Source organism: Balaenoptera ricei, chromosome 4 (genome assembly GCF_028023285.1).
Source record: "Balaenoptera ricei isolate mBalRic1 chromosome 4, mBalRic1.hap2, whole genome shotgun sequence".
NCBI lineage: Eukaryota > Metazoa > Chordata > Mammalia > Artiodactyla > Balaenopteridae > Balaenoptera > Balaenoptera ricei.
Window position 1 is genome coordinate 86,443,041 of NC_082642.1, and position 14,986 is coordinate 86,458,026.

At 43.2% G+C, this 14,986-nt stretch overlaps 1 protein-coding gene across 3 annotated transcripts in view; it reads right to left on the minus strand.

The window, feature by feature from the left end:
• The window catches only part of ATP13A4 (ATPase 13A4), a 141,126-nt gene that overhangs the window by 102,340 nt on the left and 23,800 nt on the right, over positions 1-14,986 (minus strand). For all 3 annotated transcript variants that reach the window (XM_059920782.1, XM_059920781.1, XM_059920783.1), the window contains exon 2: positions 3,105-3,278. In XM_059920782.1, coding sequence (XP_059776765.1) covers positions 3,105-3,278 — 174 coding nt within the window. The remainder of the gene's footprint in view (positions 1-3,104; positions 3,279-14,986) is intronic.

Below are 14,986 nucleotides of genomic sequence, written 5' to 3' on the forward strand. Positions count from 1 at the left end.
CTAGGCCTATTTTACAAATAGAGAAACCGAGGTCCTGAAATGTTAAGTAACAAACCTAAGGTGTCATGTGTCTAAGGTGCTGGGACTAGAAGTCAAAACTTTTGACTCCAAATCCCAAAATGGACCAGCTCCGTGTTGGTTGACATTTTTTTATTTCTTTCACTCTTACCAGATCTTCTTTTCTTCCTTTGTAAATTTTAGGTTTTATTATTGAAGTATAGTCCATTTACAATTTTATATTAACTTCAGGTGTACAGCATAGTGATTCAGTATTTTTACAGGTTATACTCCATTAAAAGTTATCACAAGATAATGGCTATAATTCCCTGTGCTGTACAATACATTCTTTTTTTTTTTTTTTAATTTATTTATTTATTTATGGCTGTGTTGGATCTTCATTTCTGTGCGAGGGCTTTCTCCAGTTGCGGCAAGTGGGGGCCACTCTTCATCGCGGTGCGCGGGCCTCTCATTATCGCGGCCTCTCTTGTTGCGGAGCACAGGCTCCAATCGCGCAGGCTCAGTAATTGTGGCTCACGGGCCCAGTTGCTCCGCGGCATGTGGGATCTTCCCAGACCAGGGCTCGAACCCGCGTCCCCTGCATTGGCAGGCAGACTCTCAACCACTGCGCCACCAGGGAAGGCCTGCCAATACATTCTTGTTGTATATCATAGTAGTTTATGTCATACACAGTAGCTTGTATCTTACTAGATCTTTCTCTTTTCCCCCTCTTTCTCTTTTACCTATTTCCCTCTCCTTTTCTTTCATTTTGCTCCCTTCCTTGCCATTTCCTTGTTCATTTCCTCTTGCTCCTCTGTGCCTTGACTCTGCCAGCAACCTCGGAGCTTATAGCTCAGCCAACCAGATGCTCTCAGATCTGAAGAATCTGGTGATACGTTCTGAAAGGCTGAAAGCTTTTCTGTTTCTGAGGTTGTTTCTGCTGCAACAAAAGCATTGCTCCCTGAGAACTAGTTGGGCGAAATGAAAGCACCTGCAGGGTAGAGTGAAGTACTTTTCCAAATCCTCCTTTCATGCCAAAAAATAAGAATCTCATAGGTCCTTAAGTTCACATGCAAGGGGTCGAACTATGAAAGTATCCCAAAGATGTGGTCTTCCATAAGTCCTTACATCCCTATCCTGAGCCCCAGAAAACAAACATCTCTCTACCCCTGCTCCAGCAAGACACTAGGGCTGTATACAGCAGGACCACTTATAACACTTTGCTAAATCTGGATCATTCCCCTTGAAACCATATAAATATATATTGGCTGAGCCATAAAGCAAATGCCCAGGCCTCTATTCCTCTCCCAAGGACCAAGTAAGCTCATCAGTGGGAGTGATGACGATCTGCAGCAGTTTTGCTCAAAGTATGGTCCCTTACCAGAAGCATTAGCATCATCTGAGAACTTGTTAAAAATGCAAACTCTGGAGCCCCAATCCAAATCTAAAGAATTAGAAATCCTGGGAGGGGGGCCCAGCAATCTGTTCATAAGCCCTCCAGATGATTCTAATGCTGGTTGATGTTTGGGAACCACTGAACTACGTGCAGTCGTGAGGGGACAACCCTGAACTAGGAACTGGGATATATGGTACTTCTTCCTGGTGAGGCCCCTAACTTATCAAGGAGTGTGGCTAAAATATGCACCCTCTCCAGACCCCATTTCCTCCCCAATCAAATGACGAGATCTTCCTTGGTGAGCGCCAGGCACTCTTCTCTCATGCGTATTCTGTGAGTCTTTGTGAAGTATGGTTTGAGGCAGCAGTGGAGCAGGGCTCCCAACCCAACATCATCAAAATGAGATGCTCTGACTCCACTACCATCTTGCCTTCTTAATGTCTTGAAGTCTATTCTCCAAGAATCTTGAGTTAAATTATAGTTGAACTTGGGTGGAGCTGCCTCAGCTCTCATCTGTAATATGGTCCACATGTCAGCTAAGCTGGGACATAGAACGGGTGGCTCTTGAAGTGACCAGGAGCCAGAAATGAGGGATGGGGCTGACCCCAGGGGGAGCAGGTCAACAAAGACAAACTTCATCCAATTGCCAGTTTCATTGAGGTCTAGCTCCAACTCAGATTGAAACGTGGGGAAAAAAATTGGGGGTCAGTTATAAGACTTGTTGCTATCCTCTTCTCTCACTGAAATGAATAGAATGTTTATCTAGAGAGGTTGCTACATAAAAAAAAAAAGAAGCTAACAGCCCAGCAGAGTTTGATTTATCAAGAATTTGGTTGTCATTCTGGGTCATTTGGGCTGACGCATTGTTAGACACACTCAGTAAAAGTCAGCCCGAAAAGGATCCTCTGTGAGACTGCACTTTGACTTCTATCAAGAGGAATGTCCACTTTAGCCCGTCAGCCACCACATATGTATGGAATCCCTACCATGTGCCGGAACTAGGGATGCAGTTAACAAGTTAGAGATAGACCCTTCTACGGTGGAGCTAACAGTCCAGCAGGAACAATGCACTTTGCCTAAGTGTAATGAGTGCTAGAAGGAAGTGTTATCAGAGCCAATACAGGGGAACTCCCCTAACACCAGGACCTTGTATTAGCAGAAAGCGGCAATCTACTCAGGGACAAGATGGCCAAACTTTTAAACCCTAGCATATCTACAGGATGCAACAGACTCCTATCGGTAACCATGGCTCTCTCAAAGGAGCAGGGGAAAACAGGATCCTCCTCAGAGGGGCACTTCCCACCTCCTCCCCACCTTCCCTTCCCCCAGGGATACTCCAGTGGAGGGGGGCTGGGATAGGCATTGATGTGTCAGGATGGGGGTGGGGAGAAGGAAGAGTATGAACGTTATAACCTATAGCCTGACTTAACTACTTCACACTATTATTTTGAGCTATTAACATGGTTATTCCCTATTCCGACATTCACTAAAATCACACTTTTAAAAGGAATACCCTATGAATTAGGTCTTCTTAATGAAATCCAATCATACACAAATTATTGAATTCTTGGTAAGTAAATGTAAGGCTGTGATGGAGCCTGAGGCTGGATATCCAGCTGCCGCCTGCCTTGTGCTCATCTCCCCACAACCATCCCATAACAAGATGTCCAGGAAAAAGGGCCACCAGGTACAGAACCAGGTACACACTTACTGTTGTCCTCAGCAACACGACGTCTGCTTCTTGCAAGGAACACGGGATGCAGTTTGCCCACACGTGCCAAGCGGGTCTCCAGTAAAACACCAAGGGGAGGATCCCAAAGGAGAAGATAGATCCAGCAAGGCAGAGGGTTTTCCGGCAGCTCTGAGTCCGGTAGCCAAATATCTCCTGGGACAGAACCAAAATGACCCCAAACATTGATTAAGCACAGCAAACAACAAATGAACAAATTGGAATTTTGGTGATGAAACTGGTGGGAGGGGCAGAGAGTGAAGAAGCTGAGGAAGGTAAGGGGAGGACAGAGTGAGGAGTTAAGGAAGTGAAGAAGGATCCCTGACAAAGATCCTTCATAAGACATGATCTCAGGCCTCCAAGAAGTTGTAATCTAACTGAGAAATTCAGTTTCTACAATTTCAGCACGTGGTTACCCCATGCCAAACACTATACTACGTGATATGTTATCTGGTTTCAGTCTCTCAAGCATCTCCTGAATAGGATAATATGACCCTCGCTCCATAAATGATGAGGTTTAGCTCAGAAAGGCTGAATGTAATGACTTGTCCAAGGCCACACAGCTGGCAAGTTCTGCTGCCCTGATTCAGACCCAGATCTGTCAGCCTTCAAGTCTTGAACTCAATCCACAGCCTTCACAGACGTGACCATGAGCCATGTGACAGAAGGACTGGGTGATGGCAGCAATGAATGATTCCCTTGGCTGGAACCAGGGAACCATCATGGGCAAGAGGGGTTGGAAAAGGCCTTGAGTTTGGAGTCAGGATTTGGTGAAAGTGTTTGACCAAAAGAGGATGAACAACTAAACCCCAGCTTGCCTTTAAGGGTTTATGGTAGAGGGAGCTATGCCTTCCTACCCTCCTCTCTTGTTTAATAACAAAAAGAATTTTACATCAAGGGGAAAAAACCGCAGAGACAATTTAGTTTATTTCAACTATTGAGCAGCTGCTATGTGCCATGAGGGTACAAATAACAAAAAGATAAGAGACCGACCTCTAATATGTATAATCTGGACAAACTTCTTCCTTCCAAGGAAAGCCTGGGACAGAATGGAAAACCACACCTGAAGCTTATGGCCTAGGTCCCACAGCTATATCCCACAAAGTCATAGGTGTACTTTATACTGGTTATAATGGCTACAGTTGAGAGGAAGGAGAGTGTCCGAGTTAAAAGCACATTCTCTGGACCAAAACACTTTGAGTTCAAAGCCTAGTGTGCCCCTTACTAGCTGTGACCTTGAACAAGTTAGTTAACATCCGTATTCCTCAGTTTGTCATCTATAAAATGGGGGTGCTGATAGTACCCCCTTCCCAGGGTTGCTGTGTGTTACTATGTATAAGTGCTATGTAAACATTTACTGCTGCTGCTACTATTTTACTATTTCCCCTAACATAGACCTGAAATTTGATCCCTGGGTCTACTGGCATTTAGAGCTAAGAATTCTTAGTGTCAATAGTTCTGTTTTTGTTAGAATTGCCTGTTAGGATAACAAGGGATCTGGAACATGCATCTTTAAATCCACCGACTTCTCTGTCTCACTTGGTAAAGATATATTATCAGAAAAGTTTCTGTGATCCTTGACGGAAAGCTGCTTTCATGTGTACTTACTAGGTTCCTTTCTCTTATTAGCAGTGCAGGCAGGTGCCGAATGGCTTCCTTAGGTAGTGTCCACATTAGGCATGCCTTTGATAAAATGCTCACCTCACCTCAGAAATGCAAGCTCTTGACTCATTTCGCAAAGCAGAATGTCTATCCTGACATAAATGTTCTTCTGTCCCACACTCAAGCTGTTGCTCCCCAGATGCCAAGCCTGGGATGCTCTGTCCCCTCACCATGACAGAAGCAATGCTTTGCTGGTTTCATACCAAGCAGGGTCCCAATTCCAAATTCCAGACACCTGTCCTGAGTCCATCCCACTGTCTTTTCCCACGTGCTTTTATTATATTCCTACACTTTGGAACAGATCAACTTCTACCCACCCTCCCCATCTGGCCAGTTTTTCGTCCTTTAAAAATATTATATTTAAAAGCTTGCTTATCTTGCCATTCAATCTAGCTCCTCATATAATATGCCGAAGTTATGCCGGTTCTGTAAGCACAAACCTCCCTGTCAACGTGCATTCTTTTACAGGCTATGCAATGAGAGCTCTATGTAGTTTCCAAAGTGTCTTCATGTTCATTATCAAAGTAAAGCAGGAATGATGACCTTCCATTTCCAGCTAAGAAAACTGGAATTTAAAATGATTATAGGACTTCCCTGGTGGCGCAGTGGTTAAGAATCCTCCTGCCAATGCAGGGGACACGGGTTTGAGCCCTGGTCTAGGAAGATCCCACATGCCACGGATCAGCTAAGCCCGTGCACCACAACTACTGAGCCTGCACTGTAGAGCCCGTGAGCCACAACTACTGAGCCCACGTGCCACAACTACTAAAGCCCCTGCGCCTAGAGCCTGTGCTCCGCAACAAGAGGAGCCACCGCAGTGACAAGCCCGTGCACCGCAACGAAGAGTAACCCCGGCTCACCGCAACTAGAGAAAGCCCATGCACAGCAATGAGGACCCAACACAGCTAAAAATAAATAAATAAATTTAAAGTGATTATAGTAATAGTTATTATTAACAACTAATAATTTGGAAACAATGACGGCAGCTAACATTGGTGGAGCACTGCAACGTCTTTCACCAAGCACTTTATACACACTTTCCTTTTGTTGAAAAAGATTAAATAAGTTTCCCAATGTACGATGCTCATAAGTGACTCAGAGCTGGGCCTCCAGTCTGGGCCTCAGCAGCACACGGAAGACAATGTGAGCTGACCATTTCTACTCTAAGGCCCTTCTTCATTCTGTTTTTAATTTCAGTTCAACTGAAGAAATATTTTTTTTAAGTGTCCAGAGAATAGCAGGCATGTGCTAGACACAGAGATAAATGAGACAATGCTTCCAGCCTCAAGAAGCTCATTAGTTTAATGGGAAGCTCCAGAGGCACATAAACAGATTAAACACGTTTAGAGCAATACAGGTGTTATAGAGAGAGGTGACTATATAAATTGTCATCTGAATTGGGTGCTATTAATAACAACACAGGTAGACCAGAAGTATCCCAGGAAAGACACATGAACACCCCCTAGTGATACCAGAGTGGTACCCTAAAAGATTGCTTGCTCTCAGCCTGTGGACACAACACCAGTTAGTAGCTCACGACCCATAACCCATTGCCAAATTTTCAGTAGAAAAGCTGGAATAATGTGGACAAGGAGTGTTCAATTATTGCTTGTTGAAATGAGTTGAACTGTACTGACTTGAGGTGAATTACATTGCAGGGACTATTCATAGATACTGGGTTTAAATTGCAAAACTTAGTCCAGTGCTGTTTCTTGTCACCCCATAGCAATTTCCTTCGCGCATTACAAAGTACCTTCCATGTCTCCAAAAATGCTTGGGAGAACTGCCCCTGCTACCCTGCACTCCACCCACCCTTCCTCCCACAAAAAGGAGTCAATCAGTCAAAAAAAAAAAACATGTTGGGAAAATGTCCAAAGAATATTACCCTCATGGCAGTCTACATGCATTACGGAATAGCGTGCTATCACTTTCATCATCCCCCTCCAACCCACAGATTCTCCTCCTCCCTTTGTCCCAGGGCGTCTACATCCTTTGCACCCCTAAGGGCTTAAAGTCTGTCTTCCAGGTGTACAGGCCTTCTCCTTTCTCCCCTATACTCAAGAAGTCAAACTATGCTCCCCGGAGCAATGATCTAAACTACCTCAGCCAACAGAACCTCTTAAGAGTCTACAGACCCTCTCCCCAGAAACACACACACATAAAGTTCTCCATAGAGATTCAGGGGGTTCCCAGAATCTAGAAAAGACCCTGCCCTAGAGGGTTCATAAGGCTAAATCAAGGCTGATCTTTCAGAGTTTACACTCTTTATGTGAACCTGGGGTCTGGCACTAGGTAAGCACTTAGTGAATGGAGAAGTGTGAAGACAGGAACTCATGGAAATGCAGGGGAGAGTAAGAGGGTGACAACAAAAGCAGAGCAGTGACTGACTCCAAAAAGCTCCATCGGGTGATATTATCACCTGGGAGCCACCAAGTCCTGAGAATGGCTCCCGGCCTTCTAGTTCCAGAGGCTTCCAGGAGAACACCTCTCCCAGAGAATACTCACATCAACCAGGTCTCAGAAACCGGGGTGTCATGAGAGAGGGAGGTGTATGTACCTGTCACATGGACCAGATAAATACACACTCAGGTATTAAGAGTTTGTTCTCTTCCCAGCGGCACCATCTCCACAGTTGTGACTGTCCTGCCGATGGAGCTGTAAGCAAGCACAGTGCCTAAATTGGGCTCTGGAATCTTCTCTGATGAATTCTCTCACCTTGACTGACATGCCTTCTTTAAATATATTCAATCAATTACAGTCAGATCCTGTTGGCCTGAGAGCCATTTATTCTCTTTAAGACAATTTGCATTTCTCTACTGGCTTCATTAAACATTGGAAAGTTCAAATGATTCATTTTTTAAAAGTTTACTTCCTTAAAGATAAGCTCTTTTCCCTTATTTCCAAATGTTGGGAGTGAAGAGAATGTTCTGCTACAATTTCCATGCAGTACAACAAGTTGTGCTACTGGAAGGTAGTTTACGTCACTGCCGATCTTCACCACACACTCTATTCAAATTTCTGCCTGGGTCATTTCCTGTTTCCCACTCTTTTGTGCTAAAGAATGATTTCCTAAGTGTCCTCTAAGTTAAGTTAACTTCTCAATCCAGCTGAGAAATTCTCAACCTGAATGACCTAATCTTAAACTGGAGGCTCAAAAAGAATAGCCTGCAGACAGGTTTCTCGTTGGCCTGGTAAGTATTTCTTAAAACTTTAAATTGGTCCCCCAGTTATTTTCACATAAAAGTTCTACCTTTTCTTTAAAATTAATCAGAAATTGTGACCTTACTGCACTCACATTCTTGCACTGTAAGAATCAACTGGGGACTGAAAAAATGATACAAATGAACTTATTTACAAAACAGAAACAGATTCACAGACACAGAAAACAACCTTATGGTTACCAAAGGGGAAAGGTGGGGGGAGGATAAATTAGGAATCTGGGAGGAACATATACACACTACTATATATAAAATAAACAACAAGGACCTACTCTATAGCACAGAGAACTATACTCAATATTTTGTAGTAACATATATGGGAAAAGAATCTGAAAAAGAATAGATATATATATGAATAACTGAGTCTCTTTGCTGGACACCTGAAAATAACACAACACTGTAAATCAACTATACTTCAATAAAAATAAATAAATAAAAATTTTAAAAAAGAATCCTCTGGGGAGCACCAAGAGACATATACAAAGTAGTCCAGGAACTAACCCAACACCACCCAGTGAGACAGAGGATGATGCATTGTGATGTGCTCACTCTACAAGATCTGATACAGCACTTCAAACAAATCAGCTCCCAGCAACACCCAAGAGTAGGGGTGACTCTTAGTAATACAATAGTAAGTGAAAACAGTCAGTGCAAAGGCTTACTTACGTCAGCATGATAATCTTTTTATAAAGTTAAAAACGACTAAAATTTTAAGAATATTTTAAGGATTGCTTAGATAAAAGAAAACTATATAGAAAGGAAGGCAAGGGAATGATGACCACATGGTACGGGACAATGGTTACTTCTATTGGGGCGAGGCAGAGAAAGAGGGGACACATTGTCAAATGTAGGTTATTGTCAAAATTCTAGATTTTGTTTGAGTGGTAGGGTCATCACATTATTATAAGGTGTTAATTAAATGACTAACTAAATTAATGCAATACAGCATGGGCAAAGAACGAGTGTGTCATGAACCAAAGATTATGGACAACTAATTGGGAGAACCTGAAGTCTTAAGGAAAAAAGGAAGAATCAGCCAGAGCAAGTGAGAGATGCCCCCCTTTAAACGAGCAGGTGTTCCCCATTTCCCATGGTCTCTGCCATACTTTCTCTTTTCCCCAACACTGAGGCTCTATGTCAGCTTCCATTTCTCATCTCATCCTGGGCCTGTTCACTGGAGATACAACTTCTCTCTGTAGGCCAGTGGTTCTCGACCAGGAGTTATCTTGTGCCCCCCGGGGACATTTGGCAATGGCTGGAAGTCACTCTCACCTTGGTTAGAGGTGCTACAGACATCTGATGGGTAGAGGCCAGGAATGCTGTTAAACATCTTACAATGCAGAGGACAGCTGCCCCCAAAGCTCTACACAAAAAAAACATTATGTGGCCCAAAACTGTAGAGCTTGAGAAGCCTGCTGTAGGCATTTGCCCCACCTAAGCAGGTCTCTAGGCCCTAGTGCCTAGAACGCCATCCTCAGCACCCAGAGGAGAATTAGAAAATTTTGATTTTGAAATCTACGGTAAACAAGGATAAGCACTTAATGCCAAATGGCCCTAAGATCAGTAGTGGTCATAGGAAGTCATTTTGCAGATGAGGAAACAGGAGCTAAGAGAGAAATCCAGCTGCCCCTATGGACTACACCCGCTTCCCTCCCCGAAAAGAACCACCCCGCTATCTCACTCTGCCTCAGCCACAAGGACGTTTCCTTAAACTCATGGAGCCCTAACCTGCCTCGGGATCTTCCATTGCCTGGCGACTTCTCATCCTTTTAAGTCTCCTTCAAATGTTTCCTTCTCAGAGAAGCCTTAGCCAATCTCCTATATAATTATAAGCCCCTGATCTCATACACCCTTTATTATACTTTTCTGGCATTTTCCCAACTGGCAATTAGTATTTTTTTGCTTGCTTTTCTAACTGTTCTTCCTTTCTGTCCCCACAAGGCTTTAAGTTCTGTCAATTTAGGATCCATTCAAGTTTTTTCCTCCAAAACTGTTTACCCGGCACCTAGTACATGATCTGCACGTAGTGGGCACTGAATGAGTGAATAAATAAATGAGTGATTGTACTGAGGGAAAGAGAGAAGGAAGGAAGAAGGAAGGAAGGATTAAGAGAAAGAGGAAATGAAAATTAATAAACCCTACTTTCCTTGTCCTATCCCAAGAAGTTTAACTATATCCTATTTTTGGGCATTCTAAAAATTAAATCAATGTACTGGGGGTCAAAGAAAAAAGGAGGCATAAGCAATCCCCAGACACTGTTCTGTGCCTTGGGCCATTAGGAAATGTTAACTAGTCTCATCATTTACGTCACACTTAATCTCTAAGGCTAGGTTTCTTGAACAAGTGCTTTAATTTTTCTTTTTCTTCCTCCTTATCGTCTGTCTCCAGGAGTTGAAAAGATGCCAAAGGTAAGGCTGAGTTTCCCACGCTCCTCACATTCAACAGAGACAAACCAGGTGCCTGGGCTGGAAGGGACAAACTGATTTGGACATCTGCCACCCAGGCTCCTGCTCTGGACCAAAAGGTGAGTTCACAATTACCTTTGGGTGAGCTGTGCTAATTTCCTGGTCTTGGAAATTACTTTACAGGAAAATGACTTTAAAAATATATAAAGAAATACCCTGCAACAATAACTACTTAAACACCGAGTCCCATTTTCCATTAACAGTGTTGACATGCATTGAATGGTGCAAGTGTGAGCCCTGAGGGAGGGGATCCTTGGGAGTCTAGCGACCTGGCTGCCATTCACTGTCCTGTGGCAGAAAGTTAGAATGTCACTAAGCTCAGTTTCATTCTCAGGTCTGGGATTTCACTTCTCTCTTATTCCTAGCTTTGGAGTGCCCCCTCTCTGACCATTGACTCCCAGTTTACTTGTTCAGCGTTACCTCCCAAGACTGCTATGGGAAAGAGTGGAATGACTCTGTCAGGCCCCAGAACCAAGGAACTCCACATGAAAATGTTTAGGTGCTGCATCCCCAGCGTAAAGTCTTCAAGGCATTTTTGCTTCTGTTCAATTTATATTGTCTACTGTGTCTAAGGCCATGGGTAAGGTAGGTCTGTTAGAGATAAATTTCCCACCCTCAAGGAGCTGATGGGAGAGGTGATGGATTAAAAAATACAATTCAGGGCAGAAAATATGAAGTGTCATGTGAAAAGCCCAGAGAGAAAAATGCTATTAGTTTAAAATGATGATGATACCCAACTGAGATGATACTTAGAAAAAGCTTGCCAGGAGGATTGTGGCTTGAGGTGAACTTGGGGAGAATTGTTAGAACTTCAGTAGTTGGAAAAGGAGGGTAGGAAGAACAAGCCTTGAGCAAAGGGACAGCGTCTGGAAACATGGAGTGTACCAAAGAACAAAATGTGAGTTTCAGGTAGCACAGGTCCGTGTATTGTGGTGTTCCAATTAACCCCGTCCTATATGGCCAGAGAATACAACTTTGGGTGAGACTTTGGGATTCTAAGACATGTCCTCTACTCCAGCTAGCCATTGATCAAAAGAGAGTTTGTTGAACCCTTAAAAACTACACCTACATCTCTCCCCCTCCACAACCAGCAAGCGAACCTCTTGCAACTTTCATAAAGCTGGGGTCCTCGGGCAAAGTCAGGGACAGAGAGGCCTCTGCCTGTGGCCATTCCAGCTGGGCAGCAGTCTGGTTATGGAAGCAGGAAGATGTGCTTGGGGCTTCAGTGTCCTTTGACCTAATCAGGGTTACCTTTCTCAGCCCAGGAGGCTGCCAGCCTGGGCTGTGGAAACTCCCCCTTGTCATACCAGTGGGCTGGCAGAAAAGCAACCTGTCCCACCCATCAGTGGCAGGCAGGGTGGTGCTACCCTGCCCGGTGGATAACTGTGAACCCAAACTTGGCTGAAGCTCATGAAACACACAGTTCGCGTGAATAATAACTTGTTATTATGTCCCAATCACCCTAAATATCGTTTTTCCATATTCTGTTTTAATCCTCATAACCCTACAAGGAAGGTAATATCAGCTGGGGGTGAGACTGAGAAAGGTAAGTTTCAAGGAGGTTAAGGAAGGCCCTCAGAGTCACCCAGCTAGTAGGTCACAAGGAAAACTCTTTCTACCAATAGGGCTGTCTCTCATGAAGACACTCCCTCCCCTGCTCTCTGATAGTCTCATTTGGCAGGTGTCACCAGGGGCAGTGCTTGAACTCTTGCTGATGGTTCACATTTGAGCTAATGGATGCACTGCCCAGACAGGTTCTTAGGTTCCCCTTAAACAGGTTTTCACAAGCTTCAAACTGCAGAGGGAGAGGAAATAGGAGAGAAGGACTCCACCCAGCTAACAGAAGGTGGTTTCTGCAATCAACATCTTAATCTTCTGGTCTGGTAATCTTGGGCAAGATGCATTTTCCAGATTCCCATGTGATGCTGAAATGAAAACTTCTCTTGCTGGTGATGTCTGAGTAGTGTAAGACAGGTAGAACTCGGATAGATCGGTATCCAGGACACCATCTGGTCTGGGCAGCCTCCTCAGTGCACAGGAGAAAGACCCAAGACAAGGCAGAGCAGGGGGAAACGCCACATGTAAAGAGCAAACACTGAGTTCAAGACCTGCTTCTGCCACTTACTAATTTTAGCGTCCGGAAGTCCCTACCCCACCTAGAAAATAATAATTGCACTAATGCCTACCTCACAAAACTGTTATTGACAATAAAATGGGACAACAGTGGTGAAAGCCTGATTCAAATAGAAGTTGTTCTTATTATGAAGGCAGTTAGACTTAAAGTTAATTGATAAACCCTCATGGATGCCCTGACACGGCTGCTTCCACCCACTTCTCACTCAGATCTCAGCTTCCCTGACCACACAGCCTAAAGAAGATGCCCAATCACTCTCTTCCCATCATCCTTTTTAAATCTCTACAAGCCCTTATCTTTATCTGATATTTTTCTTATTTGTTTATTTTTTTTATGATTGGTTCGTAGAATGTAAGTTTCACAAGAGCGGAGCTTCGGTCTGTCCTGTTCATCACTGGATCCCTGCACATAGCAGAACACTTCCTGGAACACAGGAGGCCCACTCATATTTTTTGATTGAACAAATGGCTCCAATTACATTGTTGAATATTACTAGACTCCTAAACAGAGAGGCCAAGAATGACAATTCGACACTGTTAGCATGTGATGAATCTTAGCAAACATCCAGTCAAACATCATTTTTCAAGAGGAGAAATCTGAGATCTGAGGAGAATTCTCAAACAAGGGCACACAGAAAGAGAGAAAGCATAGGAAAAAGCAGTGATCTCCTTCCAAAGTCAGACTTCCACTCTTTGATCAATGGAGAATTTATCTTGACAGTTGATTGTATCCTCAAGGATTCTTATTGGTCTTTATCCCCAGGTATGATTATTTGTCACTTACCTTAGGATTTTAGAAAATGAAAGAGGGGGAAGTATGCTATCTGAATTCTGAAAGAGGGAAGGGTCAGAGATCCTATCCTACATTTCTTTCACAATATGAAACACCCACACCTCCAGTGAAGCAAACTCTACTTCCTGGCGAAATCTGTTTCATTTTCAGACAACCTTACTAATAACTACACCATGTACCAGACACTGGGCTGAAGCCCAGAAGGCGGTACTCTGAGCTCAAACACTTCCCTCTCAACCAGAACAACTGCATTTCTATCTGTCCAAACAATATAAAATCAATATAAATATATTGATCTTCCATTACAAATTTATGCCTAAACAAGGGCTTCTGTATATAAAAATCATTTTGAAAATCATTGTATTTATTACCAAGCTCTCTTGCTGAGATGGCCTGAAATCTTTTCCATATAGTAGAAGTGGGTGGAAAGCATTCCTAGAACAACGGTTACCACCTTTTTAGAATGAGGAGCCCTTTCTTAACATTGCTGGTGAGAGATAAATTGTTAAAACTGCTTTGGAAAGTAGTTTGGCATTCTATAGCAAGGCTAAAGATATGCATGCTGTGTGATCCAGCAATTCCTCTGGTAAGTGTCTTCTCTACAGAAATGTATGCACATGTGTGCCAGGAGACATGAACAAGAAAAACTCAAAGCTTGAAACAATCCAAAAGTCCATCAACAATGAAACTGACATTTTTTTAATATAGTCTTACCATGATCTATTCTGACACAATGAAAATGAATAAACTCTAATTTTATGCAATAATATGGATACATCTCACAGAAGAAGCAAAACACAAAAGAATATAATCGATGTGGTTTCAATCGTATAAGCTTCAAAAATATTGTTATGGAATGGTTAGAAAAAATATTTTTTAAGGCAAGAAAATAAGAATTACAGAAGACAAGTAAGAGGTTACTTCTACATTGGGGGAGGGAGACAGAGATGGGTTATGATTAAGGAGGGTCCCAGGAAAACATCTTGAATGCTTGCAGTGTTCTACCTTCGGATCCAGGCAATGACCATATGAGTTTTGATTTATTATTAAATTGGCTGTATATATTTTTTGCACGTTTATTTGACAGTTTTTAAAATGCTACACACTCTCAAATGATTGAGTTCTACTTCTGCAGAACTGTCAATGCTTGTTGGGCATACAAGTCCTTGGATCCATAGCGATAACTCTTGAGAGTCGTAGCCGACAGACAGGTTTGCAAACACTGATGTAGAGGGGAAAAAGCACTGGGTTGGAGATGGGCAAGCCTGGGCTCTAGTCTGAACTCTGGTTTTATTAAATAATCCCTTTCCCCTCTCTGGGCCTCAGTTTCACCCTCTGTAACAGAGGGGATGGAATTATATGATCTCTTGAGTCCCTCTAAATTTTGATGCCTGTAGTTCTTATAACAATAGGAACCTCACGAATATCACCTATGTGACCAGCTTGCAGTCCCCTCATAGGTGCACATCAAACGTCATAAACCCCTTCCATGGAGATGCCTGCCTCCACTTCAAAGCTGCCCATGTGGCCTTCACTCAAGCTTTAACATTCCTTTAACAAAAAATAGAGGGTGGTTTCTATTGCACCATTTGT